Source organism: Procambarus clarkii, chromosome 7 (assembly GCF_040958095.1).
Source record: "Procambarus clarkii isolate CNS0578487 chromosome 7, FALCON_Pclarkii_2.0, whole genome shotgun sequence".
In the NCBI taxonomy this organism is placed as follows: domain Eukaryota; kingdom Metazoa; phylum Arthropoda; class Malacostraca; order Decapoda; family Cambaridae; genus Procambarus; species Procambarus clarkii.
In genome coordinates, this window is record NC_091156.1 from 18,507,000 (window position 1) to 18,530,759 (window position 23,760).

The 23,760-nt window shown below is 48.3% G+C and overlaps 1 protein-coding gene across 1 annotated transcript in view; it reads right to left on the reverse strand.

The window, feature by feature from the left end:
• Positions 1 to 8,196: 8,196 nt before the first annotated feature.
• LOC123761386 (uncharacterized) overlaps positions 8,197 to 23,760 on the reverse strand; it is a 348,122-nt gene continuing 332,558 nt past the window's right edge. The window contains exons 3-6 of the mRNA XM_045747399.2: positions 21,810 to 22,020; positions 15,087 to 15,214; positions 9,575 to 9,740; positions 8,197 to 8,423 (exon numbers count right to left, since the gene is read on the reverse strand). Of these exons, the coding sequence (XP_045603355.1) occupies positions 8,293 to 8,423; positions 9,575 to 9,740; positions 15,087 to 15,214; positions 21,810 to 22,020 (636 nt within the window). The 3' untranslated portion in view covers positions 8,197 to 8,292. The remainder of the gene's footprint in view (positions 8,424 to 9,574; positions 9,741 to 15,086; positions 15,215 to 21,809; positions 22,021 to 23,760) is intronic.

Sequence of the window (23,760 nt, forward strand, 5' to 3'; positions counted from 1 at the left end):
GGTTGGGTTAAACTCTAACAACCATTTGTTCGACCATTCCTTCAGCTTGTCTAGGTCTTCTTGAAGCCTCAAACAGTCCTCTTCTGTTTTAATCCTTCTCATAATTTTAGCATCGTCCGCAAACATTGAGAGAAATGAATCGATACCCTCCGGGAGATCATTTACATATATCAGAAACAAGATGTGTGTGTGTGTGTGTGTGTGTGTGTGTGTGTGTACTCACCTATTTGTACTCACCTATTGTGCTTGCGGGGGTTGAGCTTTGGCTCTTTGGTCCCGCCTCTCAACCGTCAATCAACTGGTGTACAGGTTCCTGAGCCTACTGCTGCTCTATCATATCTACATTTGAAACTGTGTATGGAGTCACCCTCCACCACATCTCTGCCTAATGCATTCCACCACCACCTAATGTGTATGTGTATGGGCATGCATGTGTATGTGTGTGTATAGATACAAAGAATGAGTACTACTACACTCATACTCAGTGTACGAACATACACACCTGTGGTGATCTTGAATATGACAATATTGACCACCAGGTACACCAGAGCAGTCATACTGACCACAGTGTAGCACCCTATATATATATATATATATATATATATATATATATATATATATATATATATATATATATATATATATATATATATATGTCGTACCTAGTAGCCAGAACGCACTTTTCAGCCTACTATGCAAGGCCCGATTTGCCTAATAAGCCAAGTTTTCTTGAATTAATATATTTTCTCTATTTTTTTTCTTATGAAATGATAGAGCTACCCATTTCATTATGTATGAGGTCAATTTTTTTTATTGGAGTTAAAATTAACGTAGATATATGACCGAACCTAACCAACCCTACCTAACCTAACCTAACCTAACCTATCTTTATAGGTTAGGTTAGGTTATATAGCGGAAAAAGTTAGGTTAGGTTAGGTAGGTTAGGTAGTCGAAAAACAATTAATTCATGAAAACTTGGCTTATTAGGCAAATTGGGCCTTGCATAGTAGGCTGAGAAGTGCGTTCTGGCTACTAGGTACGACATATATATATATATATATATATATATATATATATATATATATATATATATATATATATATATATTTATATATATATATATATATATATATATATATATATATATATATATTATAAAAACACACACATACATTATTGTATATACAGTTTATGCATCAAAGATATACATACAAAAATCTATGTTATTTGTTAAAAAAAAACATCATGATGTAACAACACTAACTGAAGGCCTGGTCAAAGACCGGGCCGAGGGGACATTGATCCCCGAAAACTTCAACAGGCAGGTAGCCAACGTCTCTAAGACATTTGTGTCTTAATGAGGCAGCTTAGTGGATCATGAAGACATTCTTAGGAAGTGGTGGGGGGTGGGGGGGGGGTGGACTCATTCACATGTAATCTGTTTGTCGAAGGATTTAAAGGATTCTTAAAACCTTTCCAATTTACTTTTTTGTAATAAAGATATTTGTAGGTTTATATAGCAGTTTAAGGTACTTTTATGGAATGTTAACGTGTTTGAAATATTAATTTCCTCGGATTGTTTTGTGGTGATACTTGTAATTTTGTGAATAGTTGAACATTGTGATATCTTATCAACATGTTATTAAAATCATCGGAAGCTTAATTAAAGGTCATAAGATTTGTCTTCATTTGTAACTCTGATTTGTTTATAAGAGTGATAAATATGAATGGGAAAAGCAAGATGATTAATGATCACTTGTGAACACCTGACTGATGGCAACACTCACTTCTTGTCTGCCAGATATATAACACACACACACACACACACACACACACACACACACACACACACACACACACACACACACTATAATTTTAATTGTGTGTGTGTCTAAGTTTTCAAGCGTTCCCTTTTACCATAATTTGATTCCTTGGTACAACATGGATGGAGGCAAATACAAAATCTATAATTTCTGAAGTACAGAATAATAAATACAGAAAGGAAAGTCTTCAGGGGAAGAGTTATTTGAAGTTACGAGAGATGAAGATGTTTGAGTCCATCGTGTAAAGTCTTGAGGTACCATATGGTCCACGTCCTGTGTCAGGTCCACACACACTCAAACACCACCACGACCTGTGAGTGTCAGGTCCACACACACGCACGCCACCACGACCTGTGAGTGTCAGGTCCTCACACTCACACGCCACCACGACCTGTGAGTGTCAGGTCCTCACTCACACACCACCACGACCTGTGAGTGTCAGGTCCACACACACACGCCACCACGACCTGTGAGTGTCAGGTCCACACACACACGCCACCACGACCTGTGAGTGTCAGGTCCACACACACACGCCACCACGACCTGTGAGTGTCAGGTCCACACACACACACGCCACCACGACCTGTGAGTGTCAGGTCCACACACACACGCCACCACGACCTGTGAGTGTCAGGTCCACACTCACACGCCACCACGACCTGTGAGCGTCAGGTCCTCACACACCACCACGACCTGTGAGCGTCAGGTCCTCACACACACACACGCCACCACGACCTGTGAGTGTCAGGTCCACACACACACGCCACCACGACCTGTGAGTGTCAGGTCCACACACACACGCCACCACGACCTGTGAGTGTCAGGTCCACACACACACGCCACCACGACCTGTGAGTGTCAGGTCCACACTCACACGCCACCACGACCTGTGAGTGTCAGGTCCACACTCACACGCCACCACGACCTGTGAGCGTCAGGTCCTCACACACTCACACACCACCACGACCTGTGAGCGTCAGGTCCTCACACACTCATACACACACCACCACGACCTGTGAGTGTCAGGTCCACACACACTCATACACACACCACCACGACCTGTGAGCGTCAGGTCCTCACACACTCATACACACACCACCACGACCTGTGAGTGTCAGGTCCACACACACTCACACACCACCACGACCTGTGAGCGTCAGGTCCTCACACATTCACACACACCACCACGACTTGTGGGTGTCAGGTCCACACACGCACTCACACACACATGGTACACACATGGTCTATACACATGGAATAGATGGCAAGCACGACACCGAACTAGCCTGTCAGGTAGTCTCACCTCCCAGGCCACCCCCCAGGTCACCTCCCAGGTCGCATCCTCCCCAACTCAGCCCTCCTATACCTCCCTCCAGCCTCAGCCCCCCAAACCCCCCTGCTTCATCCCCCCCAAAACCCCCTGTCCCTTCCACATTTGCACCTCCCCAACGATTCCCCTGCTCCTGCTACATCACACCTGTCAACGACCCCAGTGGGTCAAGCCATGCCCTCCCCAAACCCACCTTCCCATCCCCCCTCCCCTACTACCCCCTCCTACTCCCCTGCCCCTTCTACCCCATTGCCTTCAATTCCATCTACTCCATCCCAGCTTCCGCTGCACCCCTCTTACACTCACCCCCAAACCCCACCCAACCCTCACCCCTCCTATGCACCTCCAGCCCACATTTAACCCCCTCACCTTGTGACCCCCTAACACCTTCCCCCATCTCCCTCTTCCCCTCTTCTACCCCAAAACCCCCACCTACCCCCGATTCCCCCCTAACTAATATACCCTCACTTCCACTCCCAGCACCCATGCTCCATTCTCCTCTCAGCCCTCTGCCCTCAATATCCCTCTCCCCTCCAACCTCTATCTGACTCTCAGTCTCACTATTTCTCAACCCCCCTATGCTATTCAGACCCCTAACTTTCAGACCCATTATGCCCTTCCTACCCCCCTAGATGCCCAGACCCCATTCGCCTACAAGGCACTCCCAGGCACCCCCTAGCACCCCCCCATTCACCCCCACAGCCCCCACTCGCCCCCCAGACACCCCCCAGACCCCCGGTGAAAGGGGGAACTCTGACACCCGAGTTTCTAAGAAGAGTCTCAAGGTTTGGTACACCAGTGCTGATGGGGTAGCCAATAAAGCAGAAGAGATAAAAGAAAGAGTTAGTGAGGCAGATCCAGACATAGTGGCAATAGTGGAAACTAAAATAAATGGCATGATCTCGGATGCAATCTTTCCAGAGGGGTACCAGGTGATAAGAAAAGAAAGGACACAGAGACAGGGAGGAGGAGTGGCACTCCTAATAAAGCGGAAATGGAAGTTTGATGAGCTGGAAAAGCCGGGTACCAATGAAAGCACGAGCTTCATACATGGAACTCTGACAGTGGATGGGAAGAAGATTGTAATCTTGATACTCTACAATCTCCCACCAAACAGTAGAAGGCCCAGGCAGGAGTACGAGGACAGCAACAAGACATGTATAGATGAACTGCAGAGGGCAGCAACTATAGCGCATAGAATGAGAGCGAAGCTGCTGGTCATGGGGGACCTAAATCACGGAGAGATAGATTGGGAAACGAGGAATCCCCATGGCGGGGAGGAGACCTGGGGAGTGAAGCTGGTAGACGTTATTGACAGGAATTTCCTAACACAGCATGTGAAGGAAGATACTAGGGAAAGAGGAGGGGATACGCCCAGCCTATTAGATCTCATTTTCATCCAGAATGTAGAAGACATCGAGCAGTTGGAACATGAAATACCACTAGGAGCCAGTGACCACTGTGTCCTAGTCTTTGACTACATGATGGAACTTAAAATTGTGACCAAAGGACAAGAGGTCCGGGAAAGGAGACTTGATTACAGAAAAGGGGACTACAGAAGGATAAGGGACTACCTGGGAGAAGTGCAGTGGGAGGAAGAACTTAGAGGAAAAACAGTGTAAGGTATGATGAACCAAATCATATTGAAATGCAAGGAGGCTGAAGAGAGATTTATTCCAACAATAAAGGAAAAAAGCAGGAGGGAATATAATAACCCATGCTACATATGCTATATAGACAGTGTCAGGAAGCAAAGGTGAGAAGCAGGAGGGAGTGGAGGAAGTACAGAAGACGAAGGACAGAGGACAACAGGATAAGATGTAACAGAGCTAGGAATGATTACATTAACATAAGACGAGTGTCGGAAAGAAATTATGAGAATGATATTGCAGTCAAAGCGAAAAAGCAACCTAAATTACTACATAGCCATATAAGAAGGAAGATGTCGGTAAATGACCAAGTGACAAGACTGAGGAAAACAGAAGGGGCATATACAGAAAGCGACAAGGAAATCTGCGAGGTACTGAATGCAAATTTCCATGGAGTGTTCACAACCGAGCCTGAGCAGCTCCGATTGTTAGAAGCGATTACCCTAGATGAAAGACTATCAGATATAGAGGTGACAGCAGAGGAGGTAATGAAACAGTTGACAACACTGGATGCAAATAAAGCTGTTGGACCAGACAAAGTATCACCGTGGATACTTAAAGAGGCAGCGCAGGCTCTCAGCATGCCTCTGGCAATGATCTTTAATGAGTCACTTATGTCGGGAGAATTGCCCAGTTGCTGGAAGGAGGCAAATGTCGTACCGATTTTCAAGAAAGGTGATAGGGAGGAGGCACTTAACTACAGACCCGTATCACTGACAAGCATCCCCTGTAAAATACTTGAAAGAATAATTAGGCTAAGACTTGTTGAGCACCTGGAGAGCATTGGGTTTGTAAACAAGCACCAACATGGGTTCTGGACAGGGAAATTATGCCTAACAAACCTTTTAGAATTCTATGATAAAGTAACAAGGATAAGGCAGGACAGAGAAGGCTGGGCAGACTGCATATTTCTTGACTGCCAAAAGGCCTTTGATACAGTACCGCACATGAGACTGATATACAAACTTGAGAGGCAGGCAAGAGTAAACGGAAAGGCCCTAGTATGGGTGAAGAACTACCTAACAGGAAGGAGCCAGAGGGGTAATGGTAAGGGGCGAGAAGTCGGACTGGCGAACAGTAACGAGTGGAGTACCTCAAGGATCAGTGCTGGGACCAATCCTCTTTCTAATTTACGTAAATGATATGTTTACAGGAGTGGAACCATACATGTCAATGTTTGCGGATGACGCAAAATTAATGAGAAGAGTTGTGACAGACGAGGATTGTAGGATCCTCCAAGAGGACTTAAACAGGTTGCAGAGATGGTCAGGGAAATGGCTACTGGAGTTTAACACCAGTAAATGTATAGTTATGGAAATGGGATCAGGTGATAGGAGACCAAAGGGACAGTACACAATGAAGGGGAACAGCCTACCTGTAACGATTCGAGAAAGAGACCTAGGAGTGGATGTGACACCTAATCTAACTCCTGAGGCACATATAAATAGGATAACGACAGCAGCGTACTCTACACTGGCGAAAATTAGAACTTCATTCAGAAACCTAAATGAGGAGGCTTTTAGGGCGCTTTACACTGCCTACGTGAGACCCGTCTTAGAGTATGCCGCGCCATCATGGAGCCCCCACCTGAAGAAACACAAAGAAACTGAAGAAGGTTCAGAGGTTTGCGACGAGGCTTGTCCCAGAGCTACGAGGGATGGGATATGAAGAGCGTCTGCAGGAACTGAACCTTACGACACTAGAGAAAAGAAGGGAGAGAGGAGATATGATAGGGACATATAAAATACTCAGGGAAATTGACAAAGTGGAAATAGATGAAATGTTCACACGTAATAATAACAGAACGAGGGGACATGGGTGGAAACTCAGATGAGTCACAGAGATGTTAGGAAGTTTTCTTTTAGCGTGAGAGTAGTGGAAAAATGGAATGCACTTGGGGAACAGGTTGTGGAAGCAAATACTATTCATACTTTTAAAACTAGGTATGATAGGGAAATGGGACAGGAGTCATTGCTGTAAACAACCGATAGCTGGAAAGGCGGGATCCAAGAGTCAGTGCTCGATCCTGCAAGCACAAATAGGTGAGTATACACCACCACGACCTGTGAGTGTCAGGTCCACACACACACTCATACGCCACCACGACCTGTGAGTGTCAGGTCCACACACACACACACACACACACCACCACGACCTGTGAGTGTCAGGTCCACACACACACACACACACACACACCACCACGACCTGTGAGTGTCAGGTCCACACACACACTCACACACCACCACGACCTGTGAGTGTCAGGTCCACACACACACTCACACGCCACCACGACCTGTGAGTGTCAGGTCCACACACACACTCACACACCACCACGACCTGTGAGTGTCAGGTCCACACACACACTCACACGCCACCACGACCTGTGAGTGTCAGGTCCACACACACACTCACACACCACCACGACCTGTGAGTGTCAGGTCCACACACACACTCACACACCACCACGACCTGTGAGTGTCAGGTCCACACACACACACACACACACACCACCACGACCTGTGAGTGTCAGGTCCACACACACACTCACACACCACCACGACCTGTGAGTGTCAGATCCACACACACACTCACACACCACCACGACCTATGAGTGTCAGGTCCACACTCACAGTCACACGCCACCACGACCTGTGAGTGTCAGGTCCACACACACACACACACCACCACGACCTGTGAGTGTCAGGTCCACACACACACACACACACACCACCACGACCTGTGAGTGTCAGGTCCACACACACACTCACACACCACCACGTCCCTGTAAAAGCCTGTCATTACCTTCATGAGGCGGACTTAACACCTGGCTTGGCCACAGTAACATATATATATATACCTGTAATCAAAAGGAACCTGTAGTATTGTACACACACATCTCAGAGTTCCTTTCTATGGGGTTTCAGCAGCCACGAAAAGGGAATGATACAGCTTCCCTGAATGTCTCAGTGGTCTTTCGTAAAGCCAATCAACAGGAGTTACTTTAGAACTGGCGAGGAAAGTACTACAAAAGCACAGCTACGACAGGCATCACTAAATTCAGACAGGTTGTAGGTGACTAAGTTTATGAACTTGGGTATGGCGAGGCCCGAGGGAGACTGTCACGACTGCCCCTAGTTAGTTCCTGGCTACACTTTAGCCACACTAGTCGTGACCCGTCAATAAATACATTCTTGTTACATTCTTGTACAGCCACTAGTACGCGTAGCGTTTCCGGCAGGTCCCTGGAATACGATCCCCGCCGCGAAGAATCGTTTTTTCATCCAAGTACACATTTTACTGTTGCGTTAAACAGAGGCTACAGATAAGGAATTGCGCCCAGTAAATCCTCCCCGGCCAGGATACGAACCCATGACATAGCGCTCGCGGAACGCCAGGCGAGTGTCTTACCACTACACCACGGAGACTGTAAATGTCCGGTATTATATCAAATCTTCCTATACCTGCTGTTCCTTCCTGCAGTTTGAGTTGCTTATGGAGCAGCCTCAACTTTACTCATGTAGAGGTGAATGAGAGAGGTGAGGCAGAGGTGTAGAGTGATGACAAGCCATGGTGCGTCCCCTCGGGTCCTGGCCTCACTCTGCATGGCTGCTCGGTGCTCACCTGAAGCAACAATCACGCACAATTACACACAGCACATGCTACATATACATCACATGAGCATCACTATTATAACTATACGGAGCAAAGGTATAAAGTAAAGCAAAGGTAAAATATCTACTCAAGCGCTCATTTTCACACCACTTTAACAAGAAACATGATAATCAAAGAGTCCCCCGTTGCCTGGGCCCGGCTCCAGCCAACACCGGACAAATATCATAGTTCGTGTTACTCAGAGTTGTGAAACAAAACATAATTTATATTCTTACAATCTACGTACTCAAACCAGGTGTTGGTACCAGAATGTACCAACTTCACGGGTTCTAAAGGTACCTTGACCCGCATACTCTCACATGTTTATGGCAACGAATTATTAAATTCTGTTCACTGCAGGTACCAGAATGGCAACTACGCACGAAGAAATTGTTTGTATAATGTGAGACGTGTTGCTCCTGCTGCCTCCCTCAACCCACACTTCCTGGGTATGGGAAACAAAGTTATTACAGGAAACAAAGTTAGTTTAAGAAAAGAGCAAAGTAAACAAAATGTAAAGGAAACAGTGCTAGTAAAGTGAATAAAAGAATAAAGGGAGCAAAATGTAAGGGAACATATAATAAAGGAAACACAGAGTAAAGAACACAGTTAAGGTACCAAAGAGTAAAGGAAACAGTAAAGAAACAAAGATTAAAGGAACCAAAGAGTAAAGGTAACAAAGAGTAAAGGGAAAAAAATAGTAAAGAAACCCCAGTAAATAGGAGCTACCTCGTTATGCGCCAAGCGGCCTTCTTCAGTTTCCTTAATTGTTATAATGTCCTTATCTCCACCCAACATTTTCTTGGAAGGGTTCCAAATGCGCTGGATTCAGGTGTAAACCTAAATACAACCATTAAATACAACCATTAAATACAACCATTAAATACAACCATGGCCAATCTCAACCCAAGCGGACAGGCGTCCAGTCAGAGCCCCGAGGACCTCAACTCGGACGGGAATAAGCGGAGGTAGTTACTATATACCCGCTCCAAGTCGCCAATGTTACGCCAATCCACGAGATTATAATTATAGTATATATATCTATCTATATCTATATCTGCTGCATTTGTCTAAGACTGTTGTATAGGATGGTAGTGAGGTGAAGGGGGCGGAGCACAGACCGTCGAGGACGTGGAGGGTAGCGTAGGCGTCCTCCCCGTTGGACGGCCGGCAGGAGTACACGCCGGAGTCCTCGGGCCTCGCGTCCCGCATCAGCAGGTGGCTGACGGTGTTGGTGCTCGCCTCCGTGAACACTACCACACCTCCTCGACCCTCGTAGTCCAGCACCTGCAATATCACCACACCTTATTACACCTGTCATACCTTACTACACCTGTCATACTTTACTACACCTGTCATACCTTACACTACACCTGTCATACTTTACTACACCTGTCATACCCTGCTACACCTGTCATACTTTACTACACCTGTCATACCTTACTACACCTGTCATACCCTGCTACACCTTTAGTTATTATAAAAAAAGCACCAAGGTTGGAAGACTATGCAGCGCCGTCTAAGTTGGAAGGTATTCAACATGTGCTAAATATTACTCAAGCTGCCTTAAGGAGAACATAAGACGAACGATATCAAAGGTATCGGGACTCACCATTTGTGCTAACGAGTGACAACCGAGCCCCAGGGACAACCGACCCCCCCAGGGACATCAGGGAACGCCGCCTTGCACGAAGGGAGACCGTCGCTCTACCGTCCGGCCCAAGTGGTTGGGCTAGACGAAAGGGAGCAGAACGTTGTTCCATTACGTGACCAAGACTCAGGCCTCAGGTGTGACCGATACACAACCTAGCCAGAGCCATTTCCCACCTACCACCAATTACGGTGTTATGTGCAAGGCCATGGGGAAAGGTCATACTCATGAGCGTGCCGTGTATTACCTGATCGCCAGGCCAACGACCCTGCCACCGATCTCGGGTCAAAATCTGAATAGAGAACAACATCTTGGCAATGTTGCAAGCATGCAGGGCCTCCTTAGCGGGGGCGTCAGTTCACTCGAGGGACTCCCAGTATAGCTGGCGAACTCAGTAGAATTCGACTGACTTTAAACTTACCAAAATTAAGAAACACCCAGTACTGGAGTTCGGCCACCACAGGATGCAAAGGATTAAATGACTTCATAGTCATGAGGACGCTCCGGGAGTCGACCATAGTGACAAAGGAACTATGACGTAGAGAAAGCTGCTGACGAAGAGCATATGAAAAGGCATAGTGTGTGTGGGGGGGGGGGAGGTATATGGCAGAAATAGGTCTTAGTCAGGGAAAACAACGGTGTAACTTAGGCCCATCTGTCAACAGAACAACGGAGTCTGAGTCACAAGAGAAATGCTTAATACAACACCTGCCATACCCTGGTACATCTGCCATACTCTGGTACACCTGCCATTGCTTTCTGCCATACCGCTGCCATACCGTTCTACACCTGCCTTACCTTACTATGCCTCTCATACCTCACACCTGCCATACATACTATACCTGCTATATATTATTACACTTGTTATACCTTACAAACGTGCTAAACCTCACCACACATGTCACATCTCACTACACCTGGCATTCATCACCAAACTATTCATCACTATACCTAACTATTCATCACTACACTTGACTATTTATCACTGCACCTGACCACTACACCTGTCAGCCAAACCTGACCTCTACACCTGACAGCCACACCTGACCTCTACACCTGTCAGCCACACCTGACCTCTACACCTGTCAGCCACACCCGTGTCGAGTGGAATACATTAAATGCTTCACATGATACAATTTCCATCACAGTGGTACCTTAAACTAGTGGGGGCGGCGTGTGTATGCCTGCCCCCACAACTTGTGCATGGCTGAGCAGGACATACACCAATATACACAAACATTCCTCAACATACACCACTTCCTTGCTGGCGTATGATCACACTAAACATCAATTCATAACATATCACGATGTTCTTCAAGAAACGTCAGCAAAACACGTTCACATCCTGTGTATAGCAAGAAATTACATCAAGTGAGAGTTAATTGAAAGATAATTTAAATAGTTCAATGCAGTCAGGTAAGAAATTGGTCAATATTACCCAATTAATACAATATTTGAAATGAATGTATATAAAAATATATATACAGCTGTATCCGGGTATTCCTTCCTGCCTGTAGCCACAAGTGCTCTGAGTCCTACCCTCTCGAAATCTGTACACACACCTGTGTACACCTGTACACACCTGCAGGCTCCTGATGCTCACCAACACCAGAATAATGCCACGAAAAGGTACATTTCTCGCAAAATTTTAATTACAATCGGAAACTAGAATTATATTTTTACTTTTAAAATAATGAGTAATCTCCACAGCTGCTCCACACACACACACACACACACACACTCACACACACACACACACACACACACACACACACACACACACACACACACACACACACTCACACTCCAGCTACCAGACACCTGTCCACCTAGTACTCCTGTTAAACATCTGCCAACCAAACAATGTGGAATAAGATTTACATGTTCATAAACTGTTACATCGGTGGACTGTATAAATATGTAATTATATTCCCGACAGTTTAAACCTGGAGTGTGGAGTAGTGTGGTGCTCTGGATGTCCAGATGATATACTCCATAGCCTGTGTCGCACCCCGCCCCCGTCTCCTCTCATTATTTATGTTATACAAAGCCCCTCTCATTTTCCTGCTGTATTAGTAATCAGTTCCCCATTGTTCCGTCAGTGGGCAGTGTTGCACGGAGCCCCGTGTCCTCTTTCACGCCAATCCTCGTCCTCTGCTCCTCTTTTTCCCCGCCATCCTTCTTCCTCCGTTCCTGTTTCAACATGTCAACCTTCTTCCTCCGTTCCTGTTTCCCCATGTCAACCTTCTTCCTCCGTTCCTGTTTCTGTATCATCAATTGCCACCATTTTACCAACATTTTGGGTTGCCGATATTCCAGGCACCCAAATCTCCAGTGTCTGTCGTTCCAGGCACCCAAACCCCCAGTGTCTGTCGTTCCAGGTACCCAAACCCCCAGTGTCTGTCGTTCCAGGTACCCAAACCCCCAGTGTCTGTCGTTCCAGGCACCCAAACCCCCAGTGTCTGTCGTTCCAGGCACCCAAACTCCCAGTGTCTGTCGTTCCAGGTACCCCAACCCCCAGTGTCTGTCGTTACAAGCACCCAAACCCCCAGTGTCTGTCGTTCCAGGCACCCAAACCCCCAGTGTCTGTCGTTCCAGGCACCCAAACTTCCAGTGTCTGTCGTTCCAGGCACCCAAACCCCCAGTGTCTGTCGTTCCAGGCACCCAAACTCCCAGTGTCTGTCGTTCCAGGCACCCAAACCCCCAGTGTCTGTCGTTCCAGGCACCCAAACTCCCAGTGTCTGTCGTTCCAGGCACCCAAACTCCCAGTGTCTGTCGTTCCAGGCACCCAAACCCCCAGTGTCTGTCGTTCCAGGCACCCAAACTCCCAGTGTCTGTCGTTCCAGGCACCCAAACTCCCAGTGTCTGTCGTTAGAGGCACCCAAACCCCCAGTGTCTGTCGTTCCAGGCACCCAAACTCCCAGTGTCTGTCGTTCCAGGCACCCAAACCCCCAGTGTCTGTCGTTCCAGGCACCCAAACTCCCAGTGTCTGTCGTTCCAGGCACCCAAACTCCCAGTGTCTGTCGTTAGAGGCACCCAAACCCCCAGTGTCTGTCGTTCCAGGCACCCAAACTCCCAGTGTCTGTCGTTAGAGGCACCCAAACCCCCAGTGTCTGTCGTTCCAGGCACCCAAACCCCCAGTGTCTGTCGTTCCAGGCACCCAAACCCCCAGTGTCTGTCGTTCCAGGTACCCAAACTCCCAGTGTCTGTCGTTCCAGAGACCCAAGCCCCCAGTGTCTGTCGTTCCAGGCACCCAAACCCCCAGTGTCTGTCGTTCCAGGCACCCAAACTCCCAGTGTCTGTCGTTCCAGAGACCCAAACCCCCAGTGTCTGTCGTTCCAGGCACCCAAACCCTCAGTGTCTGTCGTTCCAGGCACCCAAACCCCCAGTGTCTGTCGTTCCAGGCACCCAAACTCCCAGTGTCTGTCGTTCCAGGCACCCAAACTCCCAGTGTCTGTCGTTAGAGGCACCCAAACCCCCAGTGTCTGTCGTTCCAGGCACCCAAACCCCCAGTGTCTGTCGTTCCAGGCACCCAAACCCCCAGTGTCTGTCGTTCCAGGCACCCAAACCCCCAGTGTCTGTCGTTCCAGGCACCCAAACTCCCAGTGTCTGTCGTTCCAGAGACCCAAACCCCCAGTGTCTGTCGTTCCAGGCACCCAAACCCTCAGTGTCTGTCGTTCCAGGCACCCAAACCCCCAGTGTCTGTCGTTCCAGGCACCCAAACTCCCAGTGTCTGTCGTTCCAGGCACCCAAACCCCCAGTGTCTGTCGTTCCAAGCACCCAAACTCCCAGTGTCTGTCGTTCCAGAGACCCTAACCCTCAGTGTCTGTCGTTCCAGGCACCCAAACCCCCAGTGTCTGTCGTTCCAGAGACCCTAACCCTCAGTGTCTGTCGTTCCAGGCACCCAAACCCCCAGTGTCTGTCGTTCCAGGCACCCAAACTCCCAGTGTCTGTCGTTAGAGGCACCCAAACCCCCAGTGTCTGTCGTTCCAGGCACCCAAACCCCCAGTGTCTGTCGTTCCAGAGACCCAAACCCCCAGTGTCTGTCGTTCCAGACACCCAAACCCCCAGTGTCTGTCGTTCCAGGTACCCAAACCCCCAGTGTCTGTCGTTCCAGGCACCCAAACCCCCAGTGTCTGTCGTTCCAAGCACCCAAACCCCCAGTGTCTGTCGTTCCAGGCACCCAAACTCCCAGTGTCTGTCGTTCCAGAGACCCTAACCCTCAGTGTCTGTCGTTCCAGGCACCCAAACCCCCAGTGTCTGTCGTTCCAGAGACCCTAACCCTCAGTGTCTGTCGTTCCAGGCACCCAAACCCCCAGTGTCTGTCGTTCCAGGCACCCAAACTCCCAGTGTCTGTCGTTAGAGGCACCCAAACCCCCAGTGTCTGTTGTTCCAGGCACCCAAACCCCCAGTGTCTGTCGTTCCAGAGACCCAAACCCCCAGTGTCTGTCGTTCCAGACACCCAAACCCCCAGTGTCTGTCGTTCCAGGTACCCAAACCCCCAGTGTCTGTCGTTCCAGGCACCCAAACCCCCAGTGTCTGTCGTTCCAGGTACCCAAACTCCCAGTGTCTGTCGTTCCAGGTACCCAAACCCCCAGTGTCTGTCGTTCCAGGCAGCCACGACACGTGTTTGGTGTGGGGGTTCGAGTCCCTCGCCACAGTCCTGGCAGCTGTCTATTACCTCCTCCCTCTCACTCACAGCCTCACTTAAACCTCTCGTCATATTTGCATCCTGAGTGAAAACCAGTTAATGATATGCATATTTAAGCGGGAGTTGCTTGGCCACATGTCTCTCTCTCTCTCTCTCTCTCTCTCTCTCTCTCTCGCTCTCTCTCGCTCTCTCTCGCTCTCTCTCGCTCTCTCTCGCTCTCTCTCGCGCTCTCTCTCTCTCTCTCTCTCTCTCTCTCTCCCTCTCCTTTCTTCTGCCCTCTGTCTCCCTCGTATGCTGGTGGTATGTACCACAAAGGTACCAGTAGACGTACCTTGTCGTAGTGGTACCAGTAGACGTAGACGGGTCGCTGGGTACCGTGAGTTACCACACAGGTGAGGTTGATGGTTGAGCCCCGGTGGACGAAGATGCCCGGCCCGTGAACCACCTCCGCTCTGGGCACTGTACCCACGGCGTCCATGGCAACCACGGCGTCCATGGCAACCACGGCGTCCATGGCAACAACGTCGTGAGCGGCGTCCATAGCAACGACGGCGTCCATGGCAACAACGTCGTGAGCGGCGTCCATAGCAACGACGGCGTCCATGGCAACCACAGCGTCCATGGCAACGACGGCGTCCATGGCAACGACGGCGTCCATGGCAACCACGGAAAAGAGTTTACCAAAATTACAAAGAGGAGGAGAATATAAATTCAGTGATGGAGTTCATAATTACACACATTGTAATGGGCGTCTTAGTGCTAACAAGGAACTGCTCTAAATATGGTACCGGATTAGTTTTAATGATTAATAATAATAATAATAATAATGATAATTAATAATAATGCACTAAGAAATCAAATTAGCATTATGTATCATTGAGAAAAATCAATAGGTGGCATGAAGTGGATTCGAACCTGCACTGATACTCCCAAGTATACTCCCTAAACCACTTGGCCACGATTCCAAAGCAATGAAACCTGAAGGAAGGAATTATCAGGGGAAAGCACTAAGCTATGATGACTATATAGCACTTGGAAGTGGGTCAGGATAAGGATTTGGGATGGGACGGGGGGAAAGGAATGGTGCCCAACCACTTGTGGACGGTCGGGGAGTGAACGCCGACCTGCATGACGCGAGACCGTCGCTCTACCGTCCAGCCCAAGTGGGAATTCAACTGAATCCTCCCTTGGTCCTAAGGCTTCCACTGAAGGCCAGTCAGAGTAGCCAGCACAGCCAGTGTAATACCTGACTGATACTCCGCTTTTTCACTTAAAACACCAGCTTAACACATACACAGCCCCGCTCCTGTGCCAGGTAAGTCCACCACGGGCTCACCATAGCCCGTGCTACTTGGAACTTGTTCCGAGTAGCTGAATCTATAACACAACCACCAACCAGCTTAACACTGCTGCCAAGCACACTGTGACCCTCACTCAACTGCCAGCTGTTAAACTGAAACACTAAATGGGGGGGAAAGCTACAAATAAAGGGTTATGATTTAATACATGAATAATACTTAGGGCTGCCACCACCCTTTCTGGTGACTGAATGTGCCTGGTTTTATTGATCTCCCAGGGCGGACAAAGACCAATAATTATGAACTTGAAGGGCGTAGGAATCTTGGCAATTGATGCTTGGGAATGATTTATAGAAATTCTTTACATACCGAGGGATCAGGGAACATCTTTTTATTATCCTTAAGTGAAGGAAAACATAGAGACCTGCTAAATACAGTATGAAAATGAGAAATCTAATGGCTCAGACTAAAGATAGGGGAATTGAGCTAAATTCTAAATGATCAATAATAAAACTTTATTCAAACAATGACACGAAATGACATCCTAACTGTTAATACATCCTATGAGACAAATAAAAGGGTGCAATTACAGATGTACCACAACTCAGCCACACACATTACCTTATCCTTCAATTACCAGCCACAGATGTTGACAGCTTCATCCAAGTCCCCTAGACCTGTCCAGGTCACCTGGACCTGTCCAAGTCACCTCTCAAGACACTAACTCACAAGCTTACCAGTGGACGATAGCTCCACCCACAACTAGTTTCCTACGCCCAATAAACCTCGCCTCTCCAAGTCTAGAGTCAATGATTTCAAAAGTTCGGTTCTAGGGCCTTGGTCCAGCCAATCAGTGCCAGGTCCTAAACCCGCCCACTAGGCCTCCCTGGTTTCCACCGATCGAGCTCCAGGATAGGCTATAGGCCTGCCCTGAAGGGGTATGTTTCCCTCCAGTAGATTTCCAGCTCATTCCAGCTCATATGGGCTGAGTTCATTGCCCATAATTTGTCAATGGCTATAGAGGAGAGAGGGAGAGAGGGAATAAGGTGAAGAATGGTTGGGGAAACAAGGCTGAAGGCGGAGGCTTGGGGAAGGAAGACTGGGGAAGAAAGGGACGTTTGGCTTGAGAGTGCGACAAAAAGGAGGGGAATGGGGAAGGAAATAAGGGGAGGGGAGGGATGAGCAGAGGGGAAAAAGTGGGAAGGGGGAAGGAAAGATGCTAGGTCTTGTACAACAGACCATTACACCAGCAGGCACATCCAGCAGGCACAGCCAACAGGCACAGCCAGCAGGCACAGCCAACAGGCACAGCCAACAGGCACAGCCAGCAGGCACAGCCAACAGGCACAGCCAACAGGCACAGCCAACAGGCACAGCCAACAGGCACAGCCAACAGGCACAGCCAACAGGCACAGCCAACAGGCACAGCCAACAGACACAGCCAGCAGGCACAGCCAGCAGGCACAGCCAGCAGGCACAGCCAGCAGGCACAGCCAACAGGCACAGCCAGCAGGCACAGCCAGCAGGCACAGCCAACAGGCACAGCCAGCAGACACAGCCAGCAGGCACAGCCAACAGGCACAGCCAGCAGGCACAGCCAGCAGGCACAGCCAGCAGGCACAGCCAGCAGGCACAGCCAGCAGGCACAGCCAACAGGCACAGCCAGCAGGCACAGCCAGCAGGCACAGCCAGCAGGCACAGCCAGCAGGCACAGCCAGCAGGCACAGCCAGCAGGCACTCTACCTCTGGTAGTACAGGTCTGCCCCCAACGCCTCTCTTTACACGCATAAGTCACATTAACGTGATGTATCAACAAGAAAATCCACAGGAGCCGTGACGAGGACTCGAACCTGCACACACACAGCCACGACATGAATGGTTTAGGACGTATGCTTGGGAGTACCCAGTGTGCAGGTTCGAATCCTTCTCATGGCTACTATCGAGTTTCTCAATAAAAATAATAATAATAATAATAATAATAATAATAATAATGGTAATCTCTTCTCACAGACAAAATAACATGGGACAAAAACTCACTTGTGTATCTGTGAGATTTATGTAAGGAATTGACACCAGTCCTCTTGTTCTTCGTGACCTGACCAAGTCACCTCTATTTCCCCGTACTATAGATTACGTATATACCTAGATACGTACATATATATGTAAATATACATATGTATAGTCACCTCTATAATTATCAAGAAGGCCAAGAGGACAGGACCCAGGATAACAGCCTCATTAGACGTTGAAATGTAAGTCTGGTCCTAGTCATACACTCAGACCTTGACAAAGCACTCAGGAGAGTGCGAAAGACTTCGTGTTAATTCCTTACATCAATCTCTCAAATACATAAGTATGAGGGTTTTTATCCTAAAATAATAATAATAATAAAATCCAAAATGTACAAGGTGCAGCAAATGGAGGAAGTTGTCGTGGGAGCCATGTTCACGTTTAGTGACTCAACACCTTCACGATAGCACACTTTGTAAGGAAAATGTTACAGGTAATACTGGAGGGCCAGGTACCAAATCTACACAGTAAAATAACAACGTACTGGAGTGAACGCTATGGAAGACAATGCAGAATAGAACCAGTGAAGAGCAGAGGTGCCATGGGCACAATCAGAGAACACTGTATAAACATCAGAGGTCCGCGGTTGTTCAACGTCCTCCCAGCGAGCATAAGAAATATTGCCGGAACAACCGTGGACATCTTCAAGAGGAAACTAGATTGTTTCCTCCAAGGAGTGCCGGACCAACCGGGCTGTGGGGGGTATGTGGGCCTGCGGGCCGCTCCAGGCAACAGTCTAGTGGACCAAACTCTCACAAGTTAACTTCGGGCCGGGCTTGGGGAGTAGAAGAACTCCCAGAACTCCATCAACCAGGTATCAAGCAGCTGTGCTCAGTGTTACTCTCCTATTGACACAACAGTATGTTATAGTGGGTTGATTAATTTCAGAGGCATTTTTGGAAACTCATGCAATACATGGTCCAACTTTGCAGATATGCATATGTACACATCCACACACACTTGAACTAAGAGGAAAAAAGTACAAGATATGATGGAGCAAGTCAAGTGGAAATACAAGGAGGCCGAAGAGAGTTTTATAGCAACAGTAAGGGGGGAAAAAGTAGGTGGTAATATAATAACCTATTGTTTAAGAGAAAAGGTCAGGAAGCAAAAATTTGAAGCAGGAGGGAGTAGAGGAAGTAAAGAGAACAACAGGAATAGATGCAACAGAACTAGAAACGATTACATTAACATAAGACTAGTATGAGAACGATATGCTATCAAAGCGAAAAAGCCACCTAAATTACTACATAGTCATATAGGAAGGAAAATGTTGGCTAACGACCAAGTGACAACACAATGGAAAACAGAAGGGACATATATGGAAAGCGAAAAGGAAATCTGCGAGGCACTGACTGCCAGTTTCCATGGAGTGTTCTCAACCGAGCCTGAGCGGCTCCCATTGTTAGAAGAGATTACCTTAGATGAAAGACTATCAGATATAAAGATGACAGCAGAGGTGTTATAAAACAACTAACAACACGGGATGAAACTAAAGCAGTTGGACCGGACAATGTATCACCGTGGATACTAAAAGAGGCAGCACAGGCCCTCGGCGTACCTCTGGCAAGGATCTTTAATGAGTCACTTACAAAGGGAGAATTGCCCAGTTGCTGGAAGGAGGCAAATGTTGTACCGATTTTCAAGAAAAGCGATAGGGAAGAGGCACTTAACTACAAACCAGTATCACTGACGAGCATCCCCTGTAAAGTATTTGAAAAAAATAATCAGGTTAAGACTGGTTACACACAGAAAATTAGGTATGTAAACAAACACCAACATGGGTTTAGAGAAGGGAAATCATGCCTAACAACCTTCTGGAATTCTATGATAAATTAACAACAATAAGGCAGGACAGAGATGGCTGGGTAGACTGTATATTTCTGAACTGCCAAAAGCTGGTGTGCGATACAGTACCGCACATGAGACTGCTTTTCAAACTTGAGAGGCAAGTGGGAGTAAGCGGAAAGGCCCTAGCATGGGGTAAGGAACTACCTAACAGGAAGGAGCCAGAGAGTAACAGTAAGGGGGCGAGAAGTGGGACTGGCGAACAGTAACGAGTGGAGTACCTCAAGGATCGGTGCTGGGACCAGTTCTATTTTTAATATACATGAACGAAATGTCTACAGGGTTCGAATCCTGTATGTCGATGTTCCTGAATGACGCAAAATTAATGAGAAGAGTTGTGACAGATGAGGATTGCAGGATCCTCCAAGAAGACTTTAACAGGTTGCAGAGATGGTCAGAGAAATAGCTACTGAAGCAAATGTAAAGTTATGGAAATGTGATTAGGTGACAGGAGACCAAAGGGACAGTACACAAAGAAGGGGAACTACCTACCTGTGATGATTCAAGAGACCTGGGAGTGGACGTAACATCTAATCTAACTCCTGAGGCACATATAAATTGGATAACGAGAGTACACTGGCAAAAGTTTGAACATCATTCAGAAACCTAAGTAGGAAGGCATTTAGGGCGCTTTACACTGCCTAATGTGAGACAAGTTATCTAGTACGCAGCCCCATCATGGAGCCCCCACCTGAAGATACACATAAGGAAATTGAAAAAGGTTCAGAAGTTTGCGACGAGGCTCGTCCCAGAGTTACGAGGGATGGAGGGGGCAAGGGAGGGAGGGTGTGGCAAGGGGTATATATAGACTAAGATGCTCTCACGTACTAAGTAGTGTTCTAACACCTCCTCCTCCAAAGTTTCTAAATGATCTTGGGATGTTTATCGGTTCCTCGTAATCTGATAAATGTATCCTACCAGTTTATGAGAGTCTCTGGTGCCTGCTGGAGCGTCAATAAACTCTCGGGTCATTTACGCGTGGCAGGAAGAGCACAGGCTCCAGAGGTGACCTTAGTGGTGGTGCACTTGCGGCCTGCCCCCGCTCACAGGGGTACACACACTACCCCAACACAACACTTGTCAGTCACCGTGTGTGTGTGTGTGTGTGTGTGTGGCGACACCAGAGGCACCAGCAAGTAATGTTCCTGGCGCAGGTCTGGGCGTGGGGTGGAGACCAACATAATTGACAGGCCAGCCACTATACCAGCGCCCTCATCACGCAAATACCCGCGCAATTTTTGCATGGTGAATGCTGTCTAATGGGAGCGGCTTGTGAGTGTAAGTGTGTGTGTGTGTGTGTGTGTGTGTGTGTGAAGAAAAATATATGTAATTAACATAAGAGAAAAAATTGGTTAGAAAGGCGGGGTCCAAGAGCTAATAGCTCGATTCTGCCGATACAAATATTAAATCAAAATAGTAAACACACACACACACACAAACCCACACACACACACACACACACCCACCAACCCACCCACCCACCCACACGCGTGCGCGCACGCACACACACACACACACACACACACACACACACACACCTAGGGGTGTGTTTAGGGGACACAGGTGGAAACTGAGTGCCCAAATGAGCCACACAGATATTAGAAAGAACTTTTTTAGTGTCAGAGTGGTTGACAAATGGAATGCATTAGGGGGTGATGTGGTGGAGGCTGACTCCATACACAGTTTCAAATGTAGATATGACAGAGCCCGATAGGCTCAGGAATCTGTACACCTGTTGATTGACGGTTGAGAGGCGGGACCAAAGAGCCAGAGCTCAACCCCCGCAAACACAACTAGGTGAGTAACTAGGTGAGTACACACACACACACAGCGCTCACCTACAACCTCGAGGCTGACGATAAAGCTGAGGACGGATTTGCCAGAGACCTGACACTCGTACATGCCAGAGTCCTCCTCCTTGACATTGTCTATGATGAGGACCCACTCCTTGCGCTCCTCCTCCAGCCTCACCGACACCCGCTTGTCCGAGCTGTACTTGTACTCGTCTACAGTAAGGATGTGCAGGTCCCCGTGTCGGATCCATGACACCTGTTGATGTAAACTGTAGTTAAGCATTTCCACCAGCCATTAACCCCAAGACTCAGAGGGGAACTGTGAGCCTACATTATTCTCTTAACGATACTTTACGAAGAAACGTACAACCTTACAAGAAGTTCTCAAACTAGAACCTCACGAAACGATGTAGGAGCTTACGTTGTGGCCCCCCTGGTCATATGCCAGTGTTGTGACACCCCTGGTCATATGCCAGTGTTGTGGCCCCCCTGGTCATATGCCAGTGTTGTGGCCCCCCTGGTCATATGCCAGTGTTGTGGCCCCCCTGGTCATATGCCAGTGTTGTGACATCCCTGGTCATATGCCAGTGTTGTGGCGCCCCTGGTTATATGCCAGTGTTGTGGCGCCCCTGGTCATATGCCAGTGTTGTGACACCCCTGGTCATATGCCAGTGTTGTGACACCCCTGGTCATATGCCAGTGTTGTGACACCCCTGGTCATATGCCAGTGTTGTGGCCCCCCTGGTCATATGCCAGTGTTGTGGCACCCCTGGCCATATGCCAGTGTTGTGGCCCCCCTGGTCATATGCCAGTGTTGTGGCGCCCCTGGTCATATGCCAGTGTTGTGGCGCCCCTGGTCATATGCCAGTGTTGTGGCCCCCCTGGTCATATGCCAGTGTTGTGGCCCCCCTGGTCATATGCCAGTGTTGTGGCCCCCCTGGTCATATGCCAGTGTTGTGACACCCCTGGTCATATGCCAGTGTTGTGGCGCCCCTGGTCATATGCCAGTGTTGTGGCCCCCCTGGTCATATGCCAGTGTTGTGGCACCCCTGGTCATATGCCAGTGTTGTGGCCCCCCTGGTCATATGCCAGTGTTGTGACGCCCCTGGTCATATGCCAGTGTTGTGGCCCCCCTGGTCATATGCCAGTGTTGTGGCCCCCCTGGTCATATGCCAGTGTTGTGGCGCCCCTGGTCATATGCCAGTGTTGTGGCGCCCCTGGTCATATGCCAGTGTTGTGGCGCCCCTGGTCATATGCCAGTGTTGTGGTCCCCCTGGTCATATGTCAGTGTTGTGGCACCCCTGGTCATATGCCAGTGTTGTGGCCCCCCTGGTCATATGCCAGTGTTGTGGCCCCCCTGGTCATATGCCAGTGTTGTGACACCCCTGGTCATATGCCAGTGTTGTGGCGCCCCTGGTCATATGCCAGTGTTGTGACACCCCTGGTTATATGCCAGTGTTGTTAATACTCGTGTCATACCAATGTTTTTGCAGTCAGGAAAGCCAGTTGTAAAGTCCACGCTAGATACAAGCACCACTGGGAAGCTGGTCCCGGGTCTATACACCACCACTTTAACACAGTCGAGGTGAGAGTGGAGGTGTAGTGGTGGACTCCTCGGGTCACCAGAGGGAGTGTGTGTCCAGTGTCGAATTATGTCTTCAATAATCCCAGTGGGGATATTTCGGCACACAAATTATTCTGGACTTGGGACGAGGCCCATCAGAGTGTCGACGTGGATAGTGTAGTAATGCACCTTTGAAGGCATGATGTCCTTGCCTGGTACATCAGAGTGTCGACGTGGATAGTGTAGTAATGCACCTTTGTAGGTATGATGTCCCTGCCTGGTACAGTCTCTGAGAGGCCAGAGACGCCTCTTACTCCAGGGGGACAGTGCCTCAATACTCTTTTTCTGTTTGCAACAATACTCTTAATGTAGGAAATTTAAATGTACGTTTTCCACTAGGAATTTCCTTTAATATTAACAGAGCTGCTGATT